Source organism: Salvelinus namaycush, chromosome 18 (genome assembly GCF_016432855.1).
Source record: "Salvelinus namaycush isolate Seneca chromosome 18, SaNama_1.0, whole genome shotgun sequence".
Lineage (NCBI taxonomy): Eukaryota > Metazoa > Chordata > Actinopteri > Salmoniformes > Salmonidae > Salvelinus > Salvelinus namaycush.
In genome coordinates this window covers 17468431-17481131 of record NC_052324.1, presented here as the reverse complement: position 1 = coordinate 17481131, position 12701 = coordinate 17468431, and the positions used below count along the sequence as shown (strand labels likewise).

At 43.2% G+C, this 12701-nt stretch overlaps 1 protein-coding gene across 1 annotated transcript in view; it reads right to left on the bottom strand.

The window, feature by feature from the left end:
• Positions 1 to 4399: 4399 nt before the first annotated feature.
• The window catches only part of LOC120062847 (rasGAP-activating-like protein 1), a 48201-nt gene continuing 39899 nt past the window's right edge, over positions 4400 to 12701 (bottom strand). Inside the window, exons 12-20 of the mRNA XM_039012917.1 lie at positions 11267 to 11459; positions 10968 to 11105; positions 9726 to 9870; positions 8648 to 8823; positions 7424 to 7561; positions 7111 to 7246; positions 6779 to 6899; positions 4700 to 4767; positions 4400 to 4548 (exon numbers count right to left, since the gene is read on the bottom strand). Of these exons, the coding sequence (XP_038868845.1) occupies positions 4400 to 4548; positions 4700 to 4767; positions 6779 to 6899; positions 7111 to 7246; positions 7424 to 7561; positions 8648 to 8823; positions 9726 to 9870; positions 10968 to 11105; positions 11267 to 11459 (1264 nt within the window). The remainder of the gene's footprint in view (positions 4549 to 4699; positions 4768 to 6778; positions 6900 to 7110; positions 7247 to 7423; positions 7562 to 8647; positions 8824 to 9725; positions 9871 to 10967; positions 11106 to 11266; positions 11460 to 12701) is intronic.

Below are 12701 nucleotides of genomic sequence, written 5' to 3'. Positions count from 1 at the left end.
AATCATATTGATAATCTCCACAGCATACTGTGCTTATGTCTACACAGATAGGCCTGCAACAATTTGGTGGGAATCTGTGTAGGTGTGAGATAGAGGGTCTGCGTGTGTGAGCGTATGTGCATGTGTGTGTGAAAATGTTTGGTTTAAGTTCCAAAAATATTGAAACAGTAGACGTTTGGGGGTTGAGACAAAAAAATAGACCATAGAAGTGCATGTTACTCAAGACCTAAGCAAGTCTGCTGACAAAGAAAATATTTTGTATGTGACAGTTGAGTCATTAGAGATGTCATCCAGCTGTGTCCTGTGGAGTGGCATGGTGGACTGCTCCATACTCCACTGCTTGTCTGTTTTTACCTCTAAAGAGGGTTTGATGGAGAGAGATGAGAATGAGCTAGCGCTTTGCTGCTCCGCTCTCTCTTCAGGTTGCACAGAAAAGGTAACCATATGTATGAGGTAATCGTCTGCATTTTAAGTGCCCATTTTTTACTGACGAAATGTCAGAGAGCCATGTGGCTATGGTTCAACATTCAAATTTCATTTCTCATCAGAAGCAACATACTACATATTGCGATTTAAAAAAGAAAACACAACACACAAAGAGAAATTGAGATTTGAAATGTATAATCAAATGAAATAGAAATAAAGGCAAGATTAGAGACATAAAACATTAAAGGGCTTCTTAATCTATCCGTCTTTACTGGATTGTGATGATTTTGTTGCATGTTTGTGTGTTTCATGTGAAAAATAAATGTGCCCTCAACAGGGTAGTTTGTTTGACCTTCTCTCGTTCTTTACTGTCTTTCGTTGCCACCAAGTTATCCTCTTCCTTTAGCTTTTTCGTTCCCCTCTCCTCCTGGCTGCCCTGCACCTCGTTATGCAGATATAAACGAGCTTCGCTCGAGCTGTGGAGTGTAGCGGTAACAGTTTTCACCGGCAGTAAATGTTGCATTATGGCCATTTTCTGTCACTGGCTGCTCAATGTTGGTGCTGTGTGAAAGAAATGGAGGCTGGGTCTGCAGGCACTGTGGCGCATACTAAAGCAAATACCCCAATCCTCCCCCCTCCCTTCCAGGTCTGGAGGAACAGCTTGTGGGGTTGTCATGGGAGGTCTCCCTGCTGGTCATGCGGACAGCCTGTGGTGTCTGTCATGGGGCTCATCGCACCTCTCACAAGCATAGCCGTGACACAGCCGCTTAGAGCGTCTGTCGTGGCCCAGGGCTGACATCCCAGACTCCCCTGTCCCAGCCGAGCCCCCCTCATCTCATCACTCACCTCCGTCACTAATGTAATGAGGGTGTTAACGAGGGAGTCTCTGCTGCCCCATAGCAGGTGCCTCTCATTAGCATTTTAATAAGGTTAGGAAGGGGATGTGCTGCGAACACATTTTACTCATATTCTTAAATATTAATCTAATATGAAGGGAAACTGACTTTGTACTTCACGGGCCACTTTCAAGGACTCATATTTCACATGATTTACCTGGTCTAAATCCTGGGAGATTTGATGTCTGTGTTCACAGAGCTTGGAGTAAGAATCAGCTGGGAAAAGTATCACTGTGGTGGGTTGTGTGATATGACCTGAATTGGGATTCAGTAAATACACTGAAGTAACCCTCCCTTATCTTGATAAGTAACACAGGACGGATCCTTTGTGACCACACAATCAGGGGCTGCAGTTAACTCTAGTGGGAATTGGGACCTACTGAAAGAGCTGGAGGAGGTGTCCCCAGACCCTCCAACACCTGTTACAAAAAACACTTGACTGATTATAAGTTGAAAAGGTTGTCCATTGTGTGCATAAACACAGATTCAAACTAAACAGTAGAAGTGGTAACATTCCATTTTACTGAATATTTCCAATACAGTTCACAGTAATATAGCGGATGTTACCACTCATCTGTAACCACCCACTTTGTACATGCAGTAACTTTGTGTAAGCACTAAAATTGAAGCTCATTTTCAAAATTGCAGCTCTCTTTCAGCAAATACCAAGTCAACGAGCAACAATCAATATTTGTCCAGATTTGAAATTGAGGGCATGCTTGGTGAATTTTTGTGGAATACAACAGTGGTCTAAAATAAGCTTCCAAAGATGGCAAGCCATAGTAAATACAATTTGGAATGTAGAGAATACAATTTACAAAACAGATTACAATAATAGGTCAAAAATCTATCTGGATAACAGTTAAAGATAATTTGATAACAGTGAAATTGTAACATTCCAATAAGTTTGGCTTTTCTCTCTTGATCGACAAGTCTGATCGAAATAAAATACTCTTCCTTGTTACTAATTAAATAAACTACTACCAAAATAAAGACAACACACAGTTTGACATCTGAAACATCTCCCACATCTCCACAGAAAAACATTTCAAATGGCACACACCATTCCACGCAACTCAACTCACACACTTGGAGTCTGACTCATCATCTCTCTGAGCTTAGCTCGAAACAAGCAACCTGAATTTGGTCAAAACTGTGGAGGAAAAACATAAATGTATACAAAATATAAGGTACAGCATATGAAATGTCATGTAGTGTACAGCAATGCTGAAATGGCTAAGACAGGATATGGTCATACTGTTACGAGTCAACATCATAAGCTCTCCACAGAGAGCCCAACTGAAGTAGAACAGAAATTATCTACATAATATGTCCAATTTTCATTAAACGCATGACAGCTACTCAGTGGTGGAAAAAGTACCCAACTGTCATACTTGAGTAAAGGTAAAGATACCTTCATAGAAAATGACTCAAGTAAAAGTAAAAGTCACCCAGTAAAATTCTACTTGAGTAAAAGTCAAAAAGTATTTGGTTTAAAATATACTTAAGTATCAAAAGTAAATGTATAAATAATTTCTAATTCCTTATATTAAGCAAACCAGATGGCTCCATTTTCTTGTTTTTTAAATTGTCCAGAAAGCCAGGGGCACACTCCCAACACTCAGACATCATTTACAAACCAAGCATGTGAGTTTAGTGAGTCCGCCAGATCAGAGGCACTAGGGATGACCAGGGATGTTCGACTGATAAGTGCGTGAATTTGACTATTTTCCTGTCCTGCTAAGCATTCAAAATGTAACGAGTACTTTTTTGGGTGTCAAAGAAAATGTATGGAGTAAAAAGTACATTATTTTCTTAAGAAATGTAGTGAAGTGAAAGTAAAAGTCGTCAAAAATATAAATAGTAAAGTAAAGTACAGATACCTCAAAAACACAAATTAAAAAGCACTTTAAATTATTAAAGTGCTTCTTAATTTGTTTTTTTGAGGTATCTGTACTATATTTTTGACGACTTTTTTACTTTCGACCACTGCAGTTACTGTATGACACTTCACTCAAAATCAGCTGTCTTAAAATACAAACACCTGAGAAGAAGCGCAAACACACACCACTGGATGGACTGGATAAGATTGTCAGTAGTACAGCTACAAAGACACGTTAACCAATTAACTAATCAACTGTGAACCCTATACTGTATATGTCAAATATGTATTATATCAAAGCCACAGCTTTGTGTTTGAGTTACTCCACATACATGCACAGAGCAACAGTACCAAACACAAGCTTCACTAAATATTCATCTCAGGTGTCCATGGCAACAGTGAAAACAATATCCTAATAGCAAACACGTGACTGTTCAGGCAATTATGGCGCGTGTGCCGTTGTATTAATAACATTTGCTTAGGCATCTCACAGCGCAATGTCCTCAGGGATATGAACACCAAATCTCACTGCTACATTGTGGCGGTTCTCAATTGAAATATATACAATTAGAGAGTAAAAAACATCAATAAAAGCAATATCAAAATAGCATAGATTCAGGTAAATTCAGCTAAAACTAGAGTAGATTGCATAATCGTCCTCCTTCAAGGTATGATAATATTGAATATAAAAGCATTTTCTTCACATTTCACAAACGCTGGATGCAGGGCATGCATTACATTATAGCCATGCAATAACGCAGTACCACCGAATGACACACTATGTCCAACCCCTCCTTCAGCTCTGATCCACATAACAGTTTGTGTCCTGCTCAATCGACAAGAGCCCAAGCTTTGTGAGAGTAGCAGAAGTTAATATGTGGCAGTCAATCTGCATGCAAGGCATGTAGCAATCAGTTATGTCACTAGATTGCTGAAAACCTGTGTATGATGTCAAACGTCCATGGAAAAGAACGTAGCAGAGTGGGCTTGGCATCCTCTACATTCTGTCTTTTGAAGAAGTGATCTGGATGAGAAGAAAGTTCCTCTTGATATCACATGTAACAGACAATATGACAGGGAGAAGGGAGACGCTGCCTTCCTTCTGCGATCACTTAGCTTTCCTACACAGATGTGCCTGATGCAGGAAGCTGCTCTCCCCCTCAGGCCCGGGCTCATGCTGCTGGGAAGGCCCTGTCTAGGGGGTCAGGATGAGGCTGCCTCCCTCCTCTCTTTCCCTCTGCTGGAAGGTGGCATGGGCCTGCTCCAGATCCAGAACCACCCTCAGCAGCCGAGCCACTGCAGCCTGCCTGTGCTTCAGGAGCTGCCCGCTACTGTCTGCTCCATCTGGGGGAGAGTTAGATTTAAAGCAGGAGAATGCTTTAAATTATAGTATTAAATTATAGTACAAGGGTCTAGTGAACCAATCTCTGAAGGCTAAGGTGTTACAACTATTTAAACTGCATATTAAAAAGGCACTGTTTTGACAGAGTCTCACCAGACAGCAGCCCAGAGTTCAGTCTCTTCTCTTCCTCTGGGGTCGTCTCAGCCTCCAAATACTGCTTCCTGTAACCACACAGCACAGGGCACGGCGCAACACAGCACAGTGCACAGCATGGCACACTCGCATTAACACACTGATCAACATGTTTATCAATGTTTAGATAGTGTGTAACAGAGTTTGTGAGAGAGGCTGAGAGTTGTGAGAGAGGCTGGCCTTACTTTCATTGATACCATGGTACTACTATGGTACTTTCCCTTATACCATAGTATAGTCTGAATCATAGAAATTTACCATGGTTTTAGCCTTGAAGTATGATGGTACTACCATGGTACTGCCAAGCACCTAAATAATACCATGGTATAGATGTGGATCATAGAAATACCATGGTTTTAACCTGTATTATACATGAACCGTGGTAACGCACAATTATGATAAATAGTTCCAAAAATCATATGGCACCATCTTTATTAATTGTGCGTTACCATGGTACAATGGGAGTATAATGCATTAAGTAAATAAACACGCTCTCACTCTACATTGTCTCTAGCCTGCTTACATTTGACATTTTTGCAGACGCTCTTATCCAGAGCGACTTACAGGAACAATACCTTGCTCAAGGGCACATCGACCAATTTTTCACCTAGTCTGCTTTGAGATTCAAACCAGAAACCTTTTGGTTACTGGCCCAACGCTCTTAACCGCTACACTATCTGCTGTCCCATAGTCAGCGAGTCAGTTTCATGAGAGAGACAATTGAAAACTAAAGAGAGAAGCACCAGATAAATGATTTGAAACCTTATCTTCACGGTGAGCAAGTCATAAAGCACAGGATATGAAAGACCAAGTTAACTGGAGTTTAATTCATCCATAAAAGACCTTTAGCATAGAAGCTGACATCGGCTAACATTAGCGCCAGTCAAGCTAGCCTGTCGTAGTCATGGCGACAGAGGATTCCAACGAACATTGTAACTTGCTGTTGTTAGTGGTATGTTGAGAATGACATGATGAATATGTATTTATGAAGTAAGATGATAATCTATACCTTTTTACAAATAGTTTTTTAGTATGTTGGCAATTGTATTTAGAGTAGTTGAATGAGTCAGTTGAATGAGAGAGAGACAACTGAAAACTGTATTGAAGAGCGCCAGATAAACTAGCTAATTATTTTAAACCTTATCTTCAAGGTGTCAGACTCCATTCTTCTCACGATACCCTATCCAGGTCCCAGGTTTTAAGAGGGTACACTACACTACTAGACCATGTGTCTGTATCATCCAGGCTGTATCACATCCGGCCGTGATTGGGAGTCCCATAGGGCGGCGCACAATTGGCCCAGCGTTGTCCGGGTTCGGCCGGTGTAGGCCGTCATTGTAAATAAGAACTTGTTCTTAATTAACTTGCCTAGTTAAATAAAGGTTAAATAAAATAAAAAAATGTGTGTTGTGGTTTTTCACTATGAGCTAAAGGGATTTAAGAGGGTACACTAGGCCTACACTTTGCCATTGCAGAGCAAGAAGTCAATGTCACTTTACCCGAAAAATGGTGGGACACAGACCATCATGATAATACATTGTAAACAACTACCATGCTTTCATGTTTCACTACATGCTGCTAGTACAAAACCATGTTATTGTTTTCATCGTACTACCATGGTACTTTACATTTCAATACCATGGTACTATCATGTTTTTTTGGAAACAACTGGCAGGAAAATACCATGGTACTGGTGTAAATACCACAGTATTTTCCTGCAAGGGTAGTACAATGAAAAAAATACCATGGTACTATTATGTTTTTTGGTCACTACCGTGGCAGGAAAATACCACAGTATTTGCACCAGTACCATGGTATTTCCTTGCCATGGTAGTGACCAAGTGTGAGAGAGGCTGAGCATATCAATCCACATTTATGTGTTCCTGGGTTACAGGCTATTTCTAATGAATATGAGTAGGGAGTAGTCCTAGTGTTGCAATGTAGACTCCTTGTGACAAGGAAATTATCCTGCACACTGTCTGTTGGAGGAGGTTTATCATAGCCTCTAAATGTCCTAATATCAAAGTGTATGCCACTGACCTGAGTTTGTCTCTTCCCTGAAGAAGCTGTTTGTAGATGGTCTGAGTCTCTGCGTCTGGATCCAGTGGGTCACTCCAGTCGCCCAGAGTCACTGCAGAGTGAGTGCGACTGCAACCTAAAGCTGAACAAGAGAGAGGGGCCATACAGTGTATTCACATTCCTTCCTGTCTGTGAGTTACTTAATCTGAGGGAGCAAACAGCTATGGGCTGGTGTAAGAGCAGTGCACATAAACGGCAGGTAAAAAGATCATTATGAAGAGTTAAAAAAGCACTAACATGTTAAGTGTGTGGCACTTGAACAAAGCTTCCATTATGGTCAATGTTATAATTACTAGCACGGTTGGCCTGTAGGCAGCATGTCCACTTCCCACTGCGGTACGCCCCCGGGTGGAAGGAGGGCAGCATGCGCTCGTTGTAGATACTGGCCTTCCTGATGGCTGACAGCCACTGGTTCAACTCATTCACATTCTGCAGACAGACAGACAGACAGACTCTACCTTTTATACTGTCTCTGATAACGCCCACCATTTTGTAGTGGGGAGGCTGCACTCAAACATCACAGTGATGCAAAGATAGTACCACATAGTCAACCCAGTCCAGGGTCAATTGTAATAGTGTGGTCAGTGACTGGGGGTCTGTCAGTACCTTGCACTGGATATAGATGGTGTGGATCTGTCCATCATTGTCCTGGGTGACGACCTGCATCACATGCTGCTGTTGGAAGGCATTCTCATCCACTCTCTCAACGACACACACACACTGGATGGGGATGGAGGAACGCACCTGCAGGATACACACATAACACAGTATGAGCATCCAAACACAGGTCCATGTGGCACTCCTGTATTACTCTGTAGGTAATCTTATAAATACAGGCAAATAGCTAAATGATTCATTTTATGTGTATCAGCTTCTCCTCGGGAGAGTAAAGGCCCCGCTTCAAGTGTCTGTACAGTATGTATCCGCTTTTATCATTCCCCTATGTTTTATTATTATGCAATTCAAGATGTGCAACCATTTAGCAAAGAAAGAGGACTGAGAAGAGAAAAGAGTGGTGGAGAGAAGGAAAAAAGCGGAGAAAGTGAGAGAGCAGGACGGAAGAAACCCGTCAGAACGGCTGCTTTAATGTGTAAATCAGCTGCTTCCATGGGGAGCCTGCCTCGCTCAGGCTAGAGCACGGTGGGAGCAGCGAGGCGGAGAGGGGATATTGTCCACAGTCTGATTTGCAATGTTGTTATGAATATCCACAGCCTTCAATTAACCTAGCCTTTATTCGAGCCACACAAAGGAAGGAGCCCGCTCAAAGAGAACAGCATTTTACTGGCCTGACTCTCTTCCCCACATCTCTCTCACTCTCTATCTATCTCTGTTTCTCCCCACCCCCCCTCTCTCTTTGTCCCCCTTCTTCCTCCTACCCCCTCCTCTCTCTCTCTTTTTCTCTTTTTCTCTCTCTCTTTCTCTCTCTCTTTCTCTCTCTCTCTCATCCCCACTCTTGTCCTGTGCTGGCTAAGCAAATGAGAGAAGTTCATTATCAAAAGGCTGGGCATCACATGACAATGGCCTCCCCACTAACGATGTTCTCATACAGAGCCAAACACAAATAAATAAGGCAGAGGGATGATTCAAATGTTTTTTTTATGAGGCAGAATGACGATCAAACACCCTTTGAAGGGTACAGGAGCCAATTCATCACCAGAGGAAACATTGTTACCTTGTTATAATGAATGAGTCACTTTCAGAGGACTTTGATCCTTAAAGTTTTCTTGTCCGGCTTTCTCTGACGTAACAGAGTGGAGGAATTACCATTAGAGCTGTTATCAAAGCTGGTCATGAATAGGTTTCTGTACAGAGTGTATGTTGGGATCAAACCTGCCAGGGGTCCAGAGTCTTGGCGTACGACAGGGTCTCACTGCTCAGCCAGAAGTATCGCTTCTTGAAGGCAAAGCGGGACAGGAGCTGGGGGCCCTCGGCCTTGTGCTTCTGGAGATAACCCTCCTTCACTGTCACTGAGGGCAAGAACACAGCCCTCTGGGGCACCTCAGACACTGCAGAGAGAGAGAGGATGGTGGGGTGGAGAGAGGGAGTAGGAGAAACAGTGACAATAAGTGGAAGGAGGATGAGGTAGGATGGGAGAAAGGAAGAGAGAGAAATAAGACAGCTGATATGGGGGAGCACGCAAACCAAAATTATACTTTTATCAATGTGGACACAAGGTGGAGCTGCAGCAGTATTGTTATACATATTGTTGAATTACAGTACAGCACCACAGGAGGTTGGTGGCACCTTAATTGGGGAGAACAGGCTCGTGGTAATGACTGGAGCGGAATGGTATCAATTACATCAAACACATGGTTTCCAGGTATTTGATGCCATTCCATTTGCTCCGTTCCAGCCATTATTATGAGCCGTTGTCCAGTGTGCATTAAATGTCAAAGTGGCCTTTGAGGGAGAGCCCAGTGGCTGAGAAGACACATGGAGATTGGAACGTGATATTTCAGAGGGATAAGACAGATCACAACAACAGAGTCGCTGACACGTAACCACGGAAAAAAGGGGCATGCTATCTAATCTGTGTGGTGTGTAGGGGTGGCGAGGGCTGCACAGTCCAACGCCCAGCCCACCCCGCTCCCTTGTTACCCCAGTATCAGCTCCCAGCTGCCCATTAATATTTCACCAGTGGGTCTATTCTTACTATTGATATCAGTAATAAACGGCCTTGCCACACCGGCACCTGGTGGGTTAGCCTGCCAGGACAGGAGCCCAGCCAAGTTCTGATGTTCCCCTCCAGTGGCTCTACCTTATCTCTACGGTAACCTGCTTGCTCTTCATCAGGCTACTGATGCATTACTACTAGGGTCCAGAGTTTCCCCTAGTCAGGTGACGTAGTGACAAAAAAACTCCTGACCCTATGCATTACTGAATAAACAGTCTTGCTGGTGCTTCTTACCACTATCTTGGTCTATGTCGATGAGCTTGTCCAGGAAGTCTTTAACAGAGGCCACGCTGCAAAGGATGATGGGATGCAGGGGCTCCATCCACAGCTCCTTGCCGTGGCCCAGCTGCAAGCCCAGATTCCCCACACTCTGCACTGCCTGGAGCACACAGAGAAACAGCCATGTTCACCCATCACTATCTCATGTAACTATAACCATCAATCAAATGGACAAGGAGTATCATTATCAAACCTGGTATTAAATGAAAAGCACAGTATGATCAGGTGCTACTTGTGCTTTTAGTAACAGAGTATCTCTCTCACACACACACACACACACACACACACACACACACACACACACACACACACACACACACACACACACACACACACACACACACACACACACACACACACACACACACACACACACACACACACACACACCTGGCCAAGGGAGCAGAAGAAGCCCCTCTCCACCCCTCTCCGAAGCTCTGCTTTGAACCACAGCCTGGCCGCACACAGAGGTAAAAATAGAAAATGTTCTGTAGAGGACCCATAGCAACAGGACTTCAGCACCACGGACAGCAACTCTATCCTCTACAACTGTTTTACATTTACATTTACATTTAAGTCATTTAGCAGACGCTCTTATCCAGAGCGACTTACAAATTGGTGCATTCACCTTATGACATCCAGTGGAACAGCCACTTTACAATAGTGCATCTAAATCTTTTAAGGGGGGGGGGGGGGGGGGTCAGAAGGAATACTTTATCCTATCCTAGGTTTTACCAACATGATCTCACAGTTTTCCTTCGAAATTCAACGTATTATGGATGAACTTCTATTTTTGACACATTAATTCTGCATGGTTACAGGATTAAAACAGAATCAATTCAATTGTTGACAGTTAAAGCATTAATTCTGAGGGGTTAAGGTTATGGGAATGGTTTGGGGAAGGCTTAAAAGAAAAAAAGAAAAAACGACTCGCTGTAACCATCAAGTATTATCAACTTTTGTCATGGCTTGCTCGAGTATTGTGAATTGCAGTGGCGCAGTGGTCCAAGCATCACAAGTTCGCGCCCAGCGTTGACCAATCGTTTTTCTTTTTCTGTGTATATCGACGTTCTCAGATGTCAGAAATCGAAGTCTATTTCTAGTGATCAGGCTGGTTTTACTGTGTGGCACTGGTTGAGAATGTGTGTGCAGGCATGTGTGTTTGTGTGTGTGTGTGTACGTGCAAGGGCACAGTACCTTGGCCAGCAGTAACAGTGTCCTGCTGGTGCGTGTATCTGCATGCTGGTCCCTCAAGTGGAATAGCTTGGGTGTGAGGATAGCAGGGGCAAAGAAACGCAGAAAGAAGAATCCACTGATGGCCAGATACTTCACATCCTGTGAGGAGAAGGTGAGTAGGGAAGGAGTACAGGAGATATGAATAAAGAAAAACACTGACACCATCCCAGTGTCTATTCTCTATCCAGCATTGAAAACACACCTTCATCTCGGTGACCTTGGTAGGTGCATTTGACCATTGACCTATTGGTGAGACTGACCTCGTTCTCTGGCTCAGGGAACTGCTCCTCCACCCTCTTGTGCAGCTGTTTAAAGGCCACCCTCATGACGGGAGGGCACTGTGCAACTGACCCAACGATGGACTCTACGATGCTGGACAGATAGCCCTGCAGCATCTCCACACTGCTCTCCCTCACCTCAGCCTCAGACGCCGCACCTTTAAATGAGATACGCCTCCAGAGAGAAAGAGAGGGGTCAGTGTTACATTGAAATGAAATGTCTACTGCCAAATCAATAATGCTCTGAAACGCAAGGGTCTGTCGGATCATTACTGTGATCTTTGCTTTGTACAAAAAGCATTGTCACTAATTAGGAAGTCTGTGCACAGTGCAAATCAATACAACATCAAGACATTCCATGAATCAATAGATGCCTCAGTGTTGTGATGTCTGTGGAGACATGAGCACAAATGTGGCATAATGTTACAGTACATAGCAGGTTAAGTCTGAGGATATTTAGGATCAGTCTGTGTAAATATCAGGTCTGGTCTGGGCTGTAGGGATGATATATACTGGAGATGGGTGGGTATTAGAGATGGGCATAGTCCCAGGCGCTATTCACATAATAATAAGGAATTCCCCTCGACCATGCCCACAAATTGGGGAAAACCAACATTCTTTCCTATTGACCCCCATTGTAAAAGAGGCAACTTCGTCGTCGATTTTTGTTATACAGAAATAAAAAAGCTGAAAAGCTGCTGTGTCGTTCAATGTACACGCAGCCAGGTCAAAAATCCTAACCTACGATTCGTAATGTTCCCACATAGGGAAATAGAGCCTGCGAGAGGAACCCCCTGGCTTCAGCCCTCTGGCTTCAGGCTGTTCAGTGTGGAAGAGTGGGATATGTGGGGATCCAAGAAGGCTAAACGTAAAACATTTCATCACAGGTAAGACATTTAACTTGTTTAGTACAGTCCATTTGTAACTCCATTTACTACTTGGAGCTGTATAGTTCGTTTGTTTGTGTTGTTGGTCTTGGCTAGCTTAATTAATGTTCGATTCGCTAGCTAGCACTCACTCACTCAAGTGGCTGCTAGCATCGTCATGAAAAGGGGCATGAGAGAAGCCCTACAATATTACATTTTTCTAAGTAGTGAGAATGCTAGGGGAGAGGCAATGTTGAAAAGTAATCTTTCCACATGTTGTACTTTTCTTAAATCTAGTTTTGTAATTGATAAAAACAAGCAGGCAACAAGAAAATTGCGTTTGAAAAAGATCAAGGTTTTGCTGTGAGCCAATGGAGTAACCTAGGTAACCACAGGTTTTTTTTCACCACAGGCGGGCAGGGTCGCGATGTTCTATCTAATACCGACTGGGCCTATCTTAGGGGGTTCTCTCTGGTTGCTAGGCAACAACCTTCCCCCATTTTTACATTCCTTTTTCATATCTTGATGTTGTCGTCTCTAGTCAACTGTGA